Below are 20,077 nucleotides of genomic sequence, written 5' to 3'. Positions count from 1 at the left end.
GTATTTATATACATTACTTCCTGAAAATTATTTCCTTTCAGTGTAACGGGTGCAAGGCTCCTGGTGTTATGATACCAATAGCTTACTGAAAATTTGAAATTTCATAATATACTCGTTCAAACTATTGGTAATGTTACAAAGCTTAGAGCCAATATAGTAGTTACATGTTTTAATTTGTGATATAGAGATTATGAACTATACTTACATTCTATATAGAAACAGTTGACAGTTCGTGCTGTAAATTATCAAAATAATTTTATTTTTTTAAATGTTTTATGTTTCTACTACAGTAAAATACGTTACCTTTTAAAATTTTATGTTTGGTTGGAGTGTACATGTCTAGAAAACAAGCTTTTATAAGAAAGATGTCCTAAAAGTCTCTCACCTTAAATCCTTTCTCATTGTTCTTCACTAGGGAACACAGAATCACGCTGGAAATAGATTTGAAAGTTTTGGCCTGAAAGAAAATTAAAGATGTCTTTGTTACTATTCTACATTTATAGTTACAATTTAAACCAATTATTCTAATTTCTAAAAACTAATTTCGCAATAAACAATTGGAGGGTATACCTAACTACGTAGCCCTCCCTTGTTGTTGTTGTTGATTTCAGTTTAGCGTCCCTTTCAGCAGCGAGGCTATATGAGACGTGGACCTACTGATTAACGTGGAATCTGAACCACATGAGCTCCCGCCGGAAATCGAACCCGGGTCTCTCACGCCAGTAGTCCTCCCTTGTGGATGGAGCAATACATTTAAAGATATTATAATGACAAATAGCAGAGACAGAATTACCAAATATTTCTGAGTCCAAGATGAGGTTTCTGCCGCAATTTCGTTCTCAAAAACATGAGGTTTGCTTGCTTTCGCAGCACATGACGTGGAGTGTTTCTTTCCAGAACAGAATCACGAGCTTCGTTAAGGTCTAACCTTTACCCTCTTCCTTACCTACAGCTTTAGCCATGGACGTTGGCTAATTCAGTGGACCCTTCCAGAGAAGAAGATTATAGGAGGCCTGTGACTTGATTTCTAAAAATTTTAGGGTAAATTCTGGAAATATACCCAGTGTGATCTGTAGGTGATTTTTTCGTGATTTCTTGTTGAAAAAAAAAGTGTTGGACATCTGGATTCAGAGTAGTCTTGGATTCAGAAATATACGGTATGTTTGGAGATTATACAAGCAAATTAATCATATAATACATAGCGTATGTCAAATTGACCTGTAAAGCCTTCACGACAAGTGTTTCGATAGAAATATTTTAAAGCTAATTTTCTCTTGCTGACACATTCTATACAACGTTTCTCTCTTCTAAACCTGGTCCTTTTAGTTTTCTGGACTTAGTGAAAACTCAAAACAGTACACTCTTAAAATTTCTTTGCTCAGAAATGAGAAAAATGCAAGTTCAAAACAAAATAAGTAATGTTTACTCATATTTGAGGAAAAATGTCTCATTATTTCCAAATGTGTTTTCATTTGTAAGCTCAAGGCAAATTTTCAAGTTCCCATTTTTGAGATTTTCTCACTTCTTAAAAATGAGAATGAAATAGTGCGTGATTTGCAACATCATAGATGATTAAAAAATAACAGTAACAATCTTACCGAAATAATATTATTATGTTTTACTAAGGAGTAATATTGCTAGGACTCAATTACTACTCAGGAAACGAGATAAAATATTTCAGTTGTAGCACAGTGCGAATGGATATGAGTACGCAGTAGGTGATGCAGCTGAGGTGGCGTATGGATATACCGGTATGTTATGTGACAACGGCGAGGAGCAGCATACATATCAACTTTCGAACGTAATTTTGGGTGAATTGTAAACATACTACCACAGACTAAAAGTTACTGTAGTACATTCATTGGGGTGTAGAACACTGACCCCCCCTCAAACAGGTTATATAGGCTATAGCAGTCAGGTTGGCTCCTTTATGTATCAAAGCTTAGTACTCAATTCACATAACAACGAGTGCAGCAATAACAAGTGAAGGCAGGTTAGAGCCCCGTAGGGCACGTTGTTTTCTAGTCAATGTTTTACACCAACGTTTCCCAACCGGTGTGTCGCGGCACACTGGTGTGCCGTGAATGGGTCGCTGGTGTGCCGCGAGGAAATCGAAACAAAATTATTAATTCTATGGCAACTAAATTGGGAGACATACGAAAAATGTATATTTGTATTTCACATTACTATGAATTTCTACAATGGAAAAAATTACTGGACCTGTAATATATTATTGTACATACATTACTGTGTAGCAGATAGTATTTCGGAAACAGAATTTTATTTGCAGGATCCTCATATACATTTCCACGGTTAGCTGCTATGCTACGCTTCAATTGAAAGTTCATACTAACACCGAGAGATGGTACGCGTCAAGCGGACGTACGCAGAACACTCTTTCGCACGTGAATGACGGAACAACACATTGTTGAACAGCTGTGTCTCGACTTCGAGGCATTGCAAGCGGTGTGATTGCAATAAAATTAACCGGTTTGTGGTTAAAAAAAGCGAAGTTAAGTGATGAAAATCAAATGGATACCTCTGCTTAAACTAGCTAGTTGCAGATTATTCCATCTGTAAGTGAATATAAAAGTGTTGTACGGCAGTATCAGGAAATGTGCTTATCATTTGGTTTTAAGTCGACTGCAGGAGATTGCCTACGCCGTGAGTGCCCTACGTCGTTTGTAGGGAGAAATAGTGCAATGAAGCAATGGTACGAAACAAGATAAAATGTCATTTTCATACTAAGCATGCCAATTTAAAAGATAAACCGTTGGAGTATTTGTTCTCAATAAGCCTACCAAATCAAAATTTTCACAAAACAAGTTAGTATATCTAATAAAACACATGAAGCAAGCTATTCTGTGGCTGAAATAGTTGCTATGAATGTGAAACCCCATACAACAGCTGAGTCTGTAATTTTATCTGCATGTTCCGAAATTTTAAAATATCATTCAATCTTTTCGACAAAGCAAACATGTATAAAAATTACCTGCATTTGTGTTTTAAAAGTACAAGAGATTTGTTTATTCGTTCGTTATTTAGTGATCTTCCTTCTTAGTGAAAGGTTGGATGCAGTTTTCGAAAAATAAAATGTATTTTTAATAACCTGAATCCTAGACTTCATTGCAATTGGTTTCTATTTTTAAATTAGAACGAAAAATGAGCATAATGATTTACCACGGGGGAAAATCAGTGATCGAACTTTCTTCTCTGTGAGAAGGTGGTCAGTAATTACACAAAAAATTACCACGGTATTTTATATCTTATATATAAAAGAGAACGCACAAATCCTTTGTTCCCTCATCACGCTAATACGGCTGAACCAATTTCTTTCATTTTTGGGGGGTTATTAGGATTTGGACCCTAGATGGTTTTTATCATATCACTTTAATTTTCAATTACCAGTGTCTTGAGATAATTGACCATTCAAGTGTCCATAACGTACAAATCCTTTGTTAGTTCATCATAGGTAAAAATAAACGTATTTATATGCAACCCGCATGACCGTGTCACTCGGCGGGTTAACATAAATGACAGGCGATATAATGTTAACATTTACTGCAATCTACTATGGTTTTTATCATATCACTTGAAAGCGAAAAAGTAAAAATTATCTAAGTAACAAAGTTTATTGCGTTCCGGGGTGACCCCAGCGAAGCGGGGTGAACGCTGCTAGTTTATAAATAAAAATAATATCGATCAGTGTGCCGCGAGAATTTAAGTTACACCCGTAGTGTGCCACAATTTGAAAAAGGTTGGGAAACGCCGTTTTACACCCTTCGCCATTCGTTATAATGTGCAAAATAGCTTATGTACGGAAACAAAGAATACATAAGTCATCTGTGTAGTTAGAAACAGCGTTACAAAACAACGTACGATTTATTATTATGGAATTGTAATACAAAGGTACTTTGTACTGATCACCGATCATAGATTGGCGTCTCCTTTTTTTCACCACCAGTAAACGTTTTAACGACACACGTTTGTAGGTTATTTGTGGCGTAGTACTGTACGCATTTGCTCTTAATTTAACGTAGAGGCTGCGGTAGCTCAGTGGTAGAGCGTTCGCCTCTGGTGCGATGAGGCCCTTGCTTTGATCCCAGGATTCTCAACTCGCGGTAAGTGGGCTTTCTGGTGGATAAACACAGTGTGCATGGGTTTTTTCGGGATTCTCCCATTTCTTCCCACTTTCTTCATTCCACTATCTTTTTCATTTTCATCATCATTGTCCCCTTTAGCCTACCCAACACAACTCTGGGAAGTAAAACTCAAAGATTTCATTTATTTTTTAATCCAATGTCCCACGCTTGTGCTCCAAGGGTAAGAGAGACAGTGATAGATATGGATAATAATGGTGTAATGAAAATGTGGACGTACGTTTCTTGGCAGTTTTTGCACGGGTTTGTGATCTTGTTTCCAATCTGAATTGAATCCTTAGCAGTGAAGTTTCAGCATATTTATGAGGAGCAGAAACTGTCGCATATCCCTGCCGTAATGAAGAAGGTGGAAGGTAGTGGCTGAATCCTGGAACTCCGGACCTTCCCCGAAATCGCTACTTTTATGTAAATTTTATCTAAATTTTAGGGACAATTTTACATATTTTAATACAATTTGTCCTCGTATTGAGCTTGGAACCTCTCCGAAATAAATTCCTGTGTACGTTTCTTGTAAGAGAAGACCGGAGAATCCTGGAAAAGCCCACAAACACAGTGTTTTCTCATGTAGGCAACTTTTTTTTTTTTATGGTAGAGAAGTAGGCATATTGGACTGCGATGACTCAGTGGTAGAACTAGCCTCCGATGCATGGGGTCCCTAGTTTGATTCCACTTCCGTCAAGTGGCCAGTGTGAGTAAACATCTTATGTGTGTTTTCTCGGGGTTCCCTCACTTTCTTCATTACAGCATTTTCGCTCATTATTATCATAACGTCTCCCTGATTTTCGTAGCATAAGCTTGGGACGTTATATTCCAGCAGAAATTGTTGCCGTTATTCTGAAGTAGACGGATAATTCTTGAATCTGAATTATCAAGAAGTTGGTATAATGTTGGAGGAAACGGGAGAATCTTGAGTAAATCACGTCGATGAAAAAGAAAAGTCTTGAGAAAGTGGACAGTGATAAAAAGGAAAATGTTGAAGTGTCTGATTCAGTAGGAATAAGTAACGTACTCCCATGCGCAAAAAAAATTGCGCGTATACTGTAACTGAAGAGTTTTCGTATTTATTCAATTTTCCTTCCGTTTATGGGTAAAATTCAGTTATTAGTATGTGGAGATAATAGAAAGCAATCCATCTAAGGAGATATTTCCAAAAAATATAACAAAATAATAAAAATATAAGCAAAAAACAAAATTATGCTCGGTTTTGTGTATACTGGCAACGATGATTTCTAGGGATTTTTTCAGTAGCAGAGCATGATTGCGGAGGGAATTCAGTAGGGAAGTCGAGGAGTTGGATAGTGGACTAAAATGTTGCATTTATTGGTTAAAACCTAGTGTGTAGATTGCCTGCCAAATATAAATTAGCTTCTGTAACTAAGATGTCGTACGAAAATATAGAATTAAACAGAAAAACTCTTATCTTAAGGTTCAAAGCAATACGCACCATGGCTATTAAGATTATTTCTTAAAAAAAAAAAAGAGGCAATACAACGTAACCTCAGTGGTTAGGTGGATAGAGTGGCGGACTTATAGTTTCTTTTATTATTTTAACACCACATCGAATCCCATCCCATCCCATCCTTTTTTTTTTTTTTTTTTTTACAAAACATCATAATTTTCATGTTAATAAGAACCGAAGCAATATAATAAGGACAACTTACTGATATTTTGCTGTAATGATGTATTTATCCAGGATTAGAGAACTATTGTTAATAGCTATTGTTTTCTGTTCATGCTGTTGTATAGCTTCTCTCATCCTGTTTTCTTGGGGAAAGAACAATTTTGTCTCCAACAAAGTGTGAAGGATATATACGGACAGAAAAAGACATCTTAGTACCAAAAGTGATTTATCGTGATGAAATGGACTAGTTTGCCATTATTATTAAAAAAAAACAACTAAATTATTGAAGTTGGCTTTTCTTTAGGTTTTAGCTAAAAAAAATATTTTTTCTTTATAAGACTATACTTTATGAGGCAAGGTGTGTGATCATACCCACAAATTTAGCTAGGGAGTGAAAGATAATTGTTTATACAAACATTTTACAGGTTTAGGTGCGTGAAACACCAATACACCATGGTCTCGCTTATCCGACCATCCTTTGTTCCACATACCGTATGATCCGATATATTTATGATCATTGCAAATAGCACCAATCGGCAAGAAGAACTGCAAGTTGTGGTCTTAATCTATTTTTCATGCTCTGGAGTCTATCGCCTAGCGCGCCCTCTACACCTTGACTCATACGTCTATCATTCAGTGCAGACACGTATCCAGGTTTTCTATTCGGAGTGGGCCCAACACGTATGATTCTAGTTACGTAGAATTACGTCCTCGTAAACACGTAATTCTAATGTTTTAAAAATATCAATAATAATAATAATAATAATAATAATAATAATAATAATAATAATAATAATAATAATAATAATAATAATAATAATAATAATAATAATAATAATAATAATGCAACAGTTCTGTACTTCTCTTAACTTTTTCCTACTTTTCATTTATAAACCGCATTTACTTTACATTTACTTTGTAAACTGCATTATAGCACAAACAAAATGAAACATATTTTCGAGAAAAATGTAACTAAAGAAAACTGTCTGCTACGTATATCGCATAACAAAAATAGCAAGAAGACATTGAGTGTATCGTTCTAATATATTAAAGTTAAAAACAGAACGGAAAAGAAATGTCAATCCTATTTAAAACTGTTCTTTAATTCCACCTGGTATAATGGCATTATGGTATGTTCTTAGAATTATAACAAGACAACAGCACATTGCCCAAAGTTTGGACACTGACTACTAGTAAACTGATATAAAAGAACCTAAAAAGGGTAAAAAAAAAAAAAAAGTGTATTAAAAACTGCTTGAGTTTCGGAGAGTGACAGCCCTCAGGCTCTCACGCTGGATACGTCCCTGATTCAGTGCAGTGCAGTTATTTGTTATAAAACATTATTATTAGATGCGTAATATGCAAAATTATATCATAAGTTTTACTTTTAATAGGTCTTTCCTTAACACATCCATATTATCCAGCGTTCTGACTGCCTGTTTATATCGGATAAGCGAAACTTTACTGTATTTCCAAAGCTAGCATATACATGAACTAGAATTGTATCATCCTAGAACAGACAATAGTGTGAAATGCTTATATTAAAAGGCTGGAATAAAAAAAAAAAAAAAAACGTAAGTACTGTTTTGGTAGCGTGAGAACAAATTAAAAACAATTGAATATATTTCCTAGGTATCAGATTATCATCTTATTGTGTCGATGTGTATTCTTTTTTAAACATTGTTTTAAGTCATACCATTCGCAATATTCCTAAGGAAATCGAAAGAAAAACTCCTATGTGCCTCTATGGCAAAGCGACTTAAGTGCATGATCCGAAACCGATTTCCACGTTAAGGTATAGATAAAGTTCCCGTACTTCAAAAATGCAAATCCGGGACGCTACTAAATAACGAGAATCTTTGAAATGCTTAAAATTGAAAGAAGTGTTGAATACTAATTTACTTTCCTCCATTAGATAGAGTTATTCAAGTATTACGTCATCACATTTTTATTCATTTCACTAGACCTTCCAAGGACGCCAATTTCTCTGTAAATTTTGGGGGGGCAATTCAGATGCAGAAGATATATATATATATATATATATATATATATATATATATATATATATATATATATATATATATATATATATATATATATATATATATATATGAGGATTTTAAGACAAATTACACTCAAATTATGCCAAATATTGTATATTCATAAATACAAAGGTGGCCTACATGAGCTTTGGGCGGGCCCGGCCCCCCAGGATCGGTGCCCTTGCCTTCTTCCTAGTTAAGAAAACGTATGCAGATGATTTACTCCCTACCCCTGGTAAGCAAAATTGTTTTTTTTTTCCCTCAAGATCTGTTGTGTTTCGTGAAATAACAGCAGGAATTTCCTGATTACTTAACCATCTAAATGAATGTTTTCACTTAGAGCCATCCCGTCGATTCGCGTTGCCTAGGACTAAAATAAATTAAGGGTCAATAATGAAGATGAGACTTCCATATGAAACATGAAGAGACATGTGGATCGAAGATCTTTCTTTGTTCCAACTTTGATTTTTTCAAATCCATGATGGGAAATTATATTATGAGTACAATTTTCGAAATTAATAGTATACAATCGTAAAAATATCTTACAAAACGATGGTTTATTGTAAAATACTTTGACTCAAAGAATGAATTACAAGTAATAAACTTGTTACTTTTCCTGAATAGTCTAAGTCTTGAATGAGACGGAAGCTCTCGAGCGTAGTGCTTGGAACGATTGCCTCACTTGTTCTACCTTCCCGTGGCGCAGCCTTGATTCGACTTGATCCTAAACGTATTATTCAGAAGTCGAAGTCGGAAGATGTTTCCCATTTTTCCAAAACACTCTTGGTCGATTACAATCTGCCTCACTCGTGAGGGGAAAATCCCATGCCGTAAGCGTCGGTGGACCACCGATAGGCAACTAGTGACATGTCCCCAAAAATTTGTGGTCCCGCGGCCAAAAATTGGTAACACTTCCGTTTTGAAAATTATACCACCACCGGCAGAGAAGCGACGGGACGCCAACGAACCACAAAATTATTCCCCTAAAATACGTTAAATCGCCTATATGCGTAATTTCTTTGCATCAAGGTGTCTAAAAACATTTTTTAAAAAATAAAACAAAAGTGCCGTGAGCTGGGCGTGAACCATCAACCTAATGGGGCGTTTACACTTGGTCGATTTAGTCGCACGACTAAATCGACTCGCTGCATTTGCTACTAAATCGAAGCAACTAGGCCGAATCAGATCGATGGATGTGTTCAATTATTTCAACCACAGAAAATAGAACGTCTTTCAATTCAGTTGCCAGTCGATTAGTCGCCTTCGATCAACAAGCGATTAAGTTGAAGTGCCGTTTACACGGTCGATTAAGTTGAAAGTGACGTCAATTCAACTGAATCGAACGCAAATCGACTAAGTGTAAACGCCCCATTAGGGTTACTAATTGCGTAATCTTCCGAACTCGCCACGGAAGCGACTATGAAGACACAGCTTGTAGAGTGATAAATCGTTGAAGTCTTTTTAATATTTCTAATCAGAGTGTTCCTTTAACCGTGTATATTTGAAGATAACTGTTTGGAATCAGATCAAATGCACTCGTCATGTAATTTTATAACAAAATGGCAAGCGTCTATTTACTTTTTTCATAGTTCTCCCATATTCACTTGCTAGTGATCGGCGACAGTTGCCAACTAAATTCATACAATTATACGCACCCATCTCAAGATTTTTCACTTCATGATGTAAAGGCAGGAGTTACTCTTGACCCCCGGAGTTCAAGTATTCTCCTTATAATAACAATTCGTCAGCGAAAAATAATATATAATAATAACCGCATGCACATGACTGGTGATAGTTCATGTTGGCCCCTTTACGATTCTCCGTGACAAATCAAACGAGCGCGGACCAAAATGAAGTCCTCGTTCTTACGTGGTGGTAACTTCAATACTCCCGGTTTTTTTTTTTTTTTTTTTTTTTTTTTTTTTTTAAATGCTCAGATCTGCCTCTTCAGTTTCGGCATCTGAAGACTTTAACCGAAACGGGCTATCATCATCGCATTTTGTTTTTCTTTAGCCTTTTTCATCATCCTTTATTTGCAATAATTGGAAAGAAGACAGGGAACAAGGAAAACGGTGGGAAGGACGAGACCACAACACTCAACATCCAACAACAATGAACAACAAATAAAACAAAACAAAATTTTAAAAACAAAAAGAAAAACAAAAGGACTTGAGCTATCTAATCAATATTAACTAACTAAACAAGAATTAAATTACTATCTAATTCCTACCTAATTTTATTATCGTATTACGTAACAAATTTGATTGCTATCTAGCTACTACCTAAATTGTCATATATAGTAAGTTGACAATTGTTTAATATTTCCAAAACATACATTTTCTATTTTCGTCTTATTGATTTTAAGAGTTTATTAAATAACACGAAAAATTCCTGTTATCACACTCTGATAACTTCGGTGTCTGCTTAGTGCTGACTGCTGATACTCTTCCTAATCTTAGTTTCTCACCTAAATGATTTTCACCTGTATGTGCGTTCCTCTCCCGTGTCGTGGTTTCCCCTGTGTGGTTAATAATCACTATATACACATCACTTCACTAAACACTACACTACACATCACTTCACTAACACACCACTTTTCTATAATGCATTTAAGTGTCATATCGATAAAGTTGGTTCACTGATTTTTTTAAAATTTTGATTATGGCTGTATTTGTTGATGTAACTGTATTATTCATTGATCTCGGTTCATCCTACACATCAGAAACGGACCGTGAGTATCGACATGAGGCCCAGGACACACTCGGAGCACTTAGTGCGGGCCCTGGTCAGTTGTGTCCCGCCGCCGCGTACCCACGGACCGAAAGTCGCACGCTATCGTAACCGAATCGCGAAGCGGCTTCGAGATGATGCTCTATTTCCGAGTCTTCATGTCAAAATTGGGATATTTTTATATGATTGTTTCTATTACATATTAGTGTATATTCATTCCCACGGCTCTAGATTTAACACTCATTCCGTCACCATCGCATCACACATACGCTCCCAGAGCATCCGGAGTTCCTTACCAGTCAAAGACCGAAAATGCTCCAGGCACTCACACACCATCACTCAACCTCCTTTCTGGGGGCGCGGAGATCCAGCGCTTCCAGAAGTTTCCTTCGGTCCAGGAGGGAGGAATCCTCATTCATTCTGTTTTCCATATTTTATGTTCATTTAGTTTGTGTTTTCTCTGTAAAATGTTTTCTGCATAGTTCTGAGTATTCCTCTGCTACATGTGCCAGGATTCTATAATCCTCTTCATCTTCCAAAATAGCTTTTATATCTTTCTGTCTAATTTGGTCACGAATTCGCAAGTACTCCTCCAGGAACGGGCACCACAGAACACTGTGTTCAGGTGTCCCTTGTTCTCCACATTCACGCTATCATGTTCTTTTTTGTTGATTCTATAAAGATGGGTTGGAAAGGGACCATGTCCTGTTAGGAAATGAATTAGTTCTTTGTTGGGATTGAAGTAATTCCATTTGAGTCGCGTTCCAACGTCTGGAATAAACGTGAATAATCTTCTTGATGTTTCGTCTACTTGCCAGTGCTGTATCCATTTTTGTTGAATTTGTCTTTCTCTTTCATCGAGTTTTTGTGCTTTGGTCCCTAAAAGTTCTTTCGTCTTATTTAAATTTCCTTTTTTATACCAATATGTTGCCGCTCTCTGGATTACTGTTAAATACATTGGTTTGAAACCCATCAAAATACACAACGCGCTGTGCGGTGTCGTGCTGAAGGCATCAATGAGCCGAATTAAAAGGTTTCTTTGTGGGCGATTTATTTTTGCTTTTAAGGAGTTATTCTCTAATAATCAATGTGCCCATACGCTGGAAGCATAGTTCATCGAGGCGCTTAGGATTACCTCCTAATAAGTCTTAATTAATTTTCTCGGTAGCCTATAATTTGTTTGAGCCAATGAAATGAGTTTATTAGTTACTTTATGACCCTTTTGAGTAACATAATATGCTCTCCAAAATTCAGTTTATCGTCTATCATAATCCCTAAATATTTAAATACTGATACGCTCTCGATCTTACTGTTGCCTATTTTAATTATTGGTCCTCTTAATAATTTACTTCCAAAAATCATGTATTTCGTTTTCCTCTCAGAGATTTTTAGCTTAGACTTTAAACACCAATCAAGTAATTCGTTTATAATTCGTGCTGATTTTCTTTCCAATTCTATTCTAGAGTTTGCTGAGATTATTACAGCCAAATCATCAGCAAAAGCAATTACTCGTTCAGTTTCCTCTAATTGGTTTAGTCTTTCTAAACACGGCTGGTATTTCAAATCCCACATCAATGGTCCTAAGATCGATCCTTGCGGACATCCCTTTTGTGCAATAACTTTGATATTTCCCAGGTTTTCATGGATGATGATCTGTCTATTCAAGAAGTAATCCCTAACTATATTTACTAAATATTGTGATAAATTTAGCTCTTTTAACCTTTCAATGAGAGATGGTGTCCATAAGTTATCAAACGCTCCCTCTATGTCAAAAAACAGGGCCAGTGCATATTTTCTTTCCATGCTACTTTCCTTAACTTGATACTCAAATGCATTTAAGGCATCTTCCGTAGATTTTCCCTTTCTGAAACCATATTGTAAACTATCATCTTCGATATTTCTATGCTTTCGTCGAATTCTATTTGCTATTATCCTTTCTAATAATTTTGAGATGTTTCTCAAAAGGCAGATTGGACGGTAAGAACTCACTTCTGTTAGATCTTTATCCTGACTTTTTAACAAAATTAGCAATTTCGATTCTTTCCACAACGAGGGAAATATCTGCTTCTTAAGTAGGGTGTTTAACAATTTTGTTAGATATGGAGTCCAAATATCCTTTTTATTTTTGTAGATCTCATTTACTATACCATCCAATCCTGGAGCTTTTTTAGTTTTTAGTTTCTTAATTATTGTTTCAACTTCCTCGTTGTCCGTTAGTTCGATATCTTCCTCTGCTGTCAATGCGATGGGTTGCAAATATTTTCTTCCCGATACCCCCGATTCTAGATATCTGCTTTGACTCGACGAAACCCTGCCACTAGTGGCACACTAGCGGCAATCCTTCGACGCGTCGCTATATCGACGATCGCCATTTACCGGCAAGTGGGCCACTAGGAGTTGGCGACGTTTACGGCATGGGGAAGCTAATAAACAAAGAAAAGAAATAAATCTAAAGCCTTATTAAAAAAGTTTTCCGAAAATTTACATCTAGCAAAATCATTTGTTGGTATTCCAGAACTGTGAATTCACCTTTATTCATAATTTATTTCTATCGTAGTTTTGATATGAGAATGATATGTCTGAAACTGTAACACATGTCATTAATACTTTTTTTTTTTTGCTTTACTCAGATTTAGCAGTTTTACTTAACAGTCAGTCAACTTGGATCTGAGATATCAGAGTTTTAGAGATTTCCTTAGATTTTTCATTTCTAAAACAGTTTGCAACTAACACCATTAACGTATCTCTTTCGATATTTCCATATGTAATGGCTTGGTCACTCCCAGTATATTTCAAACAATAAACTATTTACGGTGTCTTACTCCATTAATCTGAACTACATTTTATATCCAACAACTCTGTGCATTTTCCCTTAAATCTGCAAACTTTCTATTAGGTTAAAACTCAGTATTTTCTATTTTCTTCCTTTCTTGCTGAAACGAAAGTGTTCTTAAGGCAACCGGAAATGATGACTCTATACTACATTATGTTGCATAGGGCATTTTATGTAGCATATCATTTGAAAGTTGGACACTTTCTTCGTATATTGAAAGCAACAGGGATTAAGTCCTTCTACACTTACATGAGAAGTAAATACATTCTTTTTAATTCGTGGAATTGTGCCAATGCACTAGGTCCAGAGAGTTTTTAATTTAAGCTAATTAATAATAATAATAATAATAATAATAATAATAATAATAATAATAATAATAATAATAATAATAATAATAATAATAATAATAATAATAATAATAATAATAATAGTTATTATTATTATTATTATTATTATTATTATTATTATTATTATTATTATTATTATTATTATTATTATTTTATTGACAGGTTTTTCTGAATATTAAGCAATATTTCTCAAAAAGCTGGTATTTTTAAACAAACGTGTTCGATATCAAGTTTTCATAAAGTAGTAACTCTCTCCTATAAATACAAACACCGTGCTCGTGGGTTTTCTCGGGGTTCTCCCGTTTCCTCCCACTTTCTTCATTCCACCATTTCACTCATCTCTCATAATCACCGTCTCCTTTAGCCTAACCGGCATAACCGTGGGACGTAAAACTTAAAGATTTCATTTCATTTTTTTTCTCTCCTATAAATAATTTCAGAGGGGCCGCGGTAGCTCAGTGATAAAGCGTTCACCTTTGGTGCATGGGATCCTTGGTTCGACCCCAGCTCGCACCAAGTGAATTTTGTGGTGGAGAAACACCATGTGCATGGGTTTTCTCGGGGTTCTCCCGTTTTCTCCCACTTTTTCATTCCACCATTGCATTCATTTCTCATCACCGTGTCCTTTAGCCTAGCCGGTATAACCGTGGGTCGTAAAACTTAAAGATTTGACTTCAAATAATTCCAACCCAAACAGTTGCAGGAAGTAAGTCATTTCGAATAAAACAAACTACTCTATAAAATTCTGAGTATTATTATTTTTTACATATACAATTCTAGCGGACCTTATTTCTAAATCGAAGGGTAAGAAGATTAAATTCACTCTCTTATTATTATAAATTCATTTCAATTGAAGCAGTTAAAATAGTTGGGAAAAATTAGAAAGCCATACCCTATATTCCAGTGTGCCACAACCGGATAACGGGGCACACTGGCGTGCCCAGCAAAATGAACAGTGTGACGCAAACTTTTACCTATTATTTACAAGAATATTTGTCGAGTTTATTTTATTTATTATTATGAACGATTCTTCCACGGATCAGCTGTCTGTATACAGTTAAACAAACAAGTGTCACATTGAGGGAATGAGTGTAATTATTTACCTTAATAGTAATAGAAATGTATATTTTCTTGTATTTTCTACCGGGAATAACTGCATCCGGTCTAGAAAGCGGCGACTAACAAAGGAACCCGATGTGCCAAACACATACCACCTACGCACTTTAATACACCAACAAAAGGTGCAGACTATTCATGAGTTAAAGTCTCTCACCCAATGTATGCTCCTAACATGCCTCTCAGCGATTACAACATTTTTTGGTATCTCAATCACTTCCTAGTAGGATAGCTTTACCTAGAGACCACTGATTAACCTGGTATTGGATGTTTCACTTTTTTACCTTTGGAGTTGACAGTCATCGTTTGGATATCTCACACGCAAATATCTAATATTAACAACGTTTCTTCTATAATTTCGTAATATTGTATTATTTCTTTGTATTATTCATTAGCTTGGTTAAGCTTGTTTAAACATTTTTCCCTTTGCACCTACTTATTACCTATACCTTAACGTTGTATAAAAATACACTAACTCTCACCGGGAATCAAATCCAGAACCAATGCACTTGAACCATTTGGCCACAACAAGGCACATTTAAATAGAAGTTTCGATTTTGTTAGGAAAATTGTGATTAGGTGTAACATTTAAAAATATATTTAAGAATGAAAATGAAATGAACTCTTTGAGTTTTACGTCCCACGGTTATGCCGATTAGGCTAAAGCAGACGGTGATAATGAGGGATGAGTGAAATGGTGGAATGAAGAAAGTGAGAGAACCCCGAGAAAACCCACGAGCACGGTGTTTGTCCACCACAAAGTTCACTTGGCGGGGGCTGGGATCGAACCCGGGACCCCAAGCACCAGAGGTGAACACTCTACCACTTTATTTTTAAACTTCCTGACTATTTTTTTCTATTTTAACCACTTCTCAGGACTACTGGACACGACAGGGACACGAACACAGAAACATCGAGGACAGTTAAAATTCCGCCCTTGCTCTTCAGAGAGACTCGAACCCCCAATGGGCTTCACCTTACGATCATCAGCCTAACGCCTCAGACCGTTCGGCTACACCCACTGGCTACCACTGAGCCACCGCGCCCTCCATATTTAAGAATGGGTACGGATGAAACGCACTGATTTTTCTCGCTCGAATTTCTTAAACTGACTCATGTTAGGCTGCAGCTATTACTGAAACATTTATTTGGGAAATGCGAATAAAATAATGTGTTTTGGAAAACTTTGTTCAAAGCAACTTATGTCCAAAAGTAAAGTACCCATTGGTCTTATTTCTGTTAGAAATAACATATGCCATATATTAGAATTATTAAGGAAAGAATTGTATGTGAACTATGAGCAAAAGCGTCTGAGTACTTTCTGCGAAATCGTCAAAAAAGTCATCCCGAAGAATAAAATATCCCTTGTGTATCTTTTCAGGACAAACGAGTTATGCTATTTATGAAATACGAACAAAATTGCCAGAGTCATTCTCGACAAAATCGTAGGGTAATCGTAGGGTAATTACTTGCTCCGAAAAGTAATATACCACTTCTAGCTTTTTAGGATGATGGAATTATACCATATCGTTAGGTTATTTATGTAACATTTATTTATGAAATATGAACAAAATTGCGTCAGGCGTTAATGGGAAAATCGTCGGAGAAGAGTAAACTACCCCTTCTGAATGTTTACAGGACGAGCGAGTTGTGTCATATTGTTAGGTTATTAATGATACAATTATTTATGAAATGTGATTGAGAAAATTGTTCGAAAAAACGCATCCCATACAGTAAATTACACCTTATGTATTTTTTTCAGAGCAATGATTCATACTATACTTGTAAAAAAAATAAGCAAAATCTTTACAGCTGTTTTTGAAACAATTTAATTATTTTAAATTTTCATTCATCAGTAAACTACCCTTATTTTTAGGTGTCGGAGGATATAGAATTCGAAACGATAAAGTGTTATAAAAAATTCGTCTAGAATTCGGTCCAGATACGTCGAACAGTATGGCCTCTATTTGAATGCATGTAAAAGCGTGACGAACCGACAAACGAACAGATGGACAGACATCAAAATAACTTTTTCGATATGTTGGGACGTGAAACTTGAAGTCATTGAAATCTCGAATTCGATTTTTATCACTATTACTACAATTTCTTCTTTCGTCGCTTGAACGTGAAAAAGAATGGGAATACGACACGTAAGGTGATAATTTGTAATTCCCAAAATTTAATGAGTTACGTTTAATGTGTTGCCATGCTAGAAAAAGACCTTATGCCTGTTTGTTACATCATTTTAATATAAGTTTTTCACGCTACTATATAATGTAGAAATATGGTATGATTATCTATATATATAAAAGAGAACGTACAAAATTTTGTCCGCTCATCACGCTAATACGGCTGAACCAATTTCTTTCATTTTTGGGGGGTTATTAGGATTTGGACCCTAGATGGTTTTTATCATATCACTTTAATTTTTAATTACCAGTGTCTTGAGGTAATTGACCATTCAAGTGTCCATAACGTACAAATCCTTTGTTATTAGTTCATCATAGGTAAAAATAAACGTATTTATATGCAACCCGCATGACCGTGTCACTCGGCGGGTTAACATAAATGACAGGCGATATACAGCGGAAAATAGCTTGAATCTTCTGTTTAAAATTTTTTAATTGATTTGCTTATTTTTACAGACACTTTTACAATATGCCAGCACCGGGATGACCGCAGCGAAGCGGGGCGGGTTAACATAAATGACAGGCGATATAATGTTAAGATTTACTGCAATCTTCTATGGTTTTTATCATATCACTTGAAAGCGAAAAAGTAAAAATTATCTAAGTAACAAAGTTTATTGCGTTCCGGGGTGACCGCAGCGAAGCGGGGTGAACGCTGCTAGTCGTTCATATTCATGCTATCTTTTGGAAATATTCGTGTTCCGCATACATAGATCTGCATAATTTAGTTACGTTCAACGAAAGCATTCTTGCACTTGTGTATATGAAAAAAAAAGAGAGAGAGAAAGTCAATACTCTAAAAAGCAAAAAACACAAGCACACACACACATAAACGATAATTTAACATCAGGTCGATGTAACAAGGGGTAAGATTGGATAGGCTGTCAAGGTCGCGTATGTTCTTTTTCCTGTTCCAGACACACAAACCCAAAGTGAGTTGTCTGCTGTTCAAGAACGGGAAGTAACATACAAGACTATAAACTGAAAACAATAACTGTTTCCAATAGTACACGTATTCTAATACAGAATAAATACGTCGATTAAAGGATACTATCAATAAATTATTTCCTTATTATATTGTTTCAGTTCTTATTAACATCAAAATTATACACTTCCTATAATGTTTTGTAAAAAAAAAAAAAAAAAGGATGGGATGGGATTCGATGTGGTGTTAAAATAATAAAATAACTACAAGTCCGCCACTCTATCCACCTAACCACGGAGGTTATGTGGTGTTGGCTCTTTTTTTTTTTTTTTAAAGAAATAATCTTCATAACCATGGTCCGTATCGCTTCGAACCTTAAGATAAGAGTTTTTCTGTTTAATTCTATATTTTCGTACGACATCTTAGTTACAGAAGCTAATTTATATTTGGCAGGCAATCTACACACTACCCAGACAGCATGTTTGCTTACCGCAAGCTTGCCTGTCGTTTTTATTTGATTTTATTTCGCTTTGGCTTATACACAAAAGCTTATTTCTGCTTATCGCAAGCTGTAGTGCGGGCAACCCACGTTTCACTTGCGAGACGCTTTTCTTTAGATTGAAGTAAAAAGCCAGCGCGCGTTCGATTTTCAGTTGTTCTCAAAAACCACGTGACGCTGACGTCTTAACTTTCTGCGACAAGGTAGTGTTCGCGTTGTTAGCGTCTTGTTAGCATTCAGCTTGAATAAAGGACAAACAAATATTTTTTTAATTGTGCCGTCTAGTACTCTAATACTCTAGTCCCACGTACCTATAATGTCACTCTTTATTTCCTCATATGTCGGTAATCATGAGGCATAACGAATTATAGTATTTATGTATAAATCATAAATGTGAACATAGATGGCAGCAGGTTTGACCCTACTTATTTCGCAAAAGAATACAGAACTGTTGGAGATATTTTAATATAAACTTCAAGGTTAACTTACAGTATAAACTTTAGGTGAACGCTGTGTTTAAAGTATAAACATTTTTCTGCGTTTTTATATAAAAAGGTAGAAGTTTCAAGTACTCGCGGCTAATATAGCAATATATTAGAAATTTGCGTAAACTCCGCGGAATTTTTCACATACTCACTCAGAATTCAGAATCGATTATCGATTCACAGGTCTGAGGTCGATTGCTAACGCTCTACGAGCATTGACTAGCATTTTTTGTTCATTTAGGGAGGATTGTACTGTTACAGACAATCGACATCCCCTTGCAGTCCGTATTGCTGACTCAAGTGGGAGCCCGTGGCCATCATCATCATTTTCGTCTCCTCATCTCTTTTGTGGAGGGCCAGTGCTCGCACTGACCGACATCTCCGCGAGGACGTATTGCTGCCTCAAGTGAGAGCCACAGTGGGCTTCCTCGATCATCCTCTTCACCGAAGTCTTTTGCGCCCATTTGGATGGCGTCAGGTGGCCATCCGGGACTACCACCGCAACCTCCTGGGCCGTCTCTGAACCCCACGTCAGTGGGCCAGGGGACTGACCGCAGGCATCCATCTGCTTCCCAAGGCAAAAATTCTGGTAGATCCCGATCACGCACACCGGACAAACATCACACGTCTTCAACTCAGCCACCGTCTAAGCGTCATCATACTGTTAGTGAATCCGAGCAGTCTGTTTCATCCATGAATCTCGACGACGCTAATGAATTTCCGACAATACTGGATTCTTCCAAACCTCGTCTTCATTCATTCCTGCTTACCAACTTTGATCCCAAATTTGAGAATACCAAGCTGGCTTTCCAGCAACTCATAAAATATCTACCACGCGCCTCCGTCGCTCAAATTGTTCATACACGCAATGGGATAATCTTCAAGTCATACGATTCATCATTCTTAACCACTGTACGAAACAAATGCAGTTTCGAAATTTTTGGCAAACATGCTGAAATGAAGCGACTTGAATCAAAGGCGTTTAAACAGGCACCACCTCCACGAAGACCCCGGCTCTTTCAGTTGTCATTAGGGGGGTGGATCCTTCCCTGACAGACGATGAGATTCAGGAAGAACTCACTCAAGAGGGGCACTCTATACTTAAGTGCATACGTATTAAAAACGACCAT

The 20,077-nt window shown here is 36.3% G+C and overlaps 1 protein-coding gene across 1 annotated transcript in view; it reads right to left on the bottom strand.

Moving 5' to 3' along the window:
• The window catches only part of LOC145671852 (uncharacterized), a 49,971-nt gene that overhangs the window by 5,057 nt on the left and 24,837 nt on the right, over positions 1–20,077 (bottom strand). Inside the window, exon 4 of the mRNA XM_081741080.1 lies at positions 386–457. Within this exon, the coding sequence (XP_081597206.1) occupies positions 386–457 (72 nt within the window). The remainder of the gene's footprint in view (positions 1–385; positions 458–20,077) is intronic.

The sequence above is a fragment of the Thermobia domestica genome, chromosome 15 (assembly GCF_964235325.1).
Source record: "Thermobia domestica chromosome 15, izTheDome1.hap1.1, whole genome shotgun sequence".
NCBI classification, from domain to species: domain Eukaryota; kingdom Metazoa; phylum Arthropoda; class Insecta; order Zygentoma; family Lepismatidae; genus Thermobia; species Thermobia domestica.
Note: the sequence above shows the minus strand (reverse complement) of the source record. Positions and strands in the feature narration are given on the sequence as shown.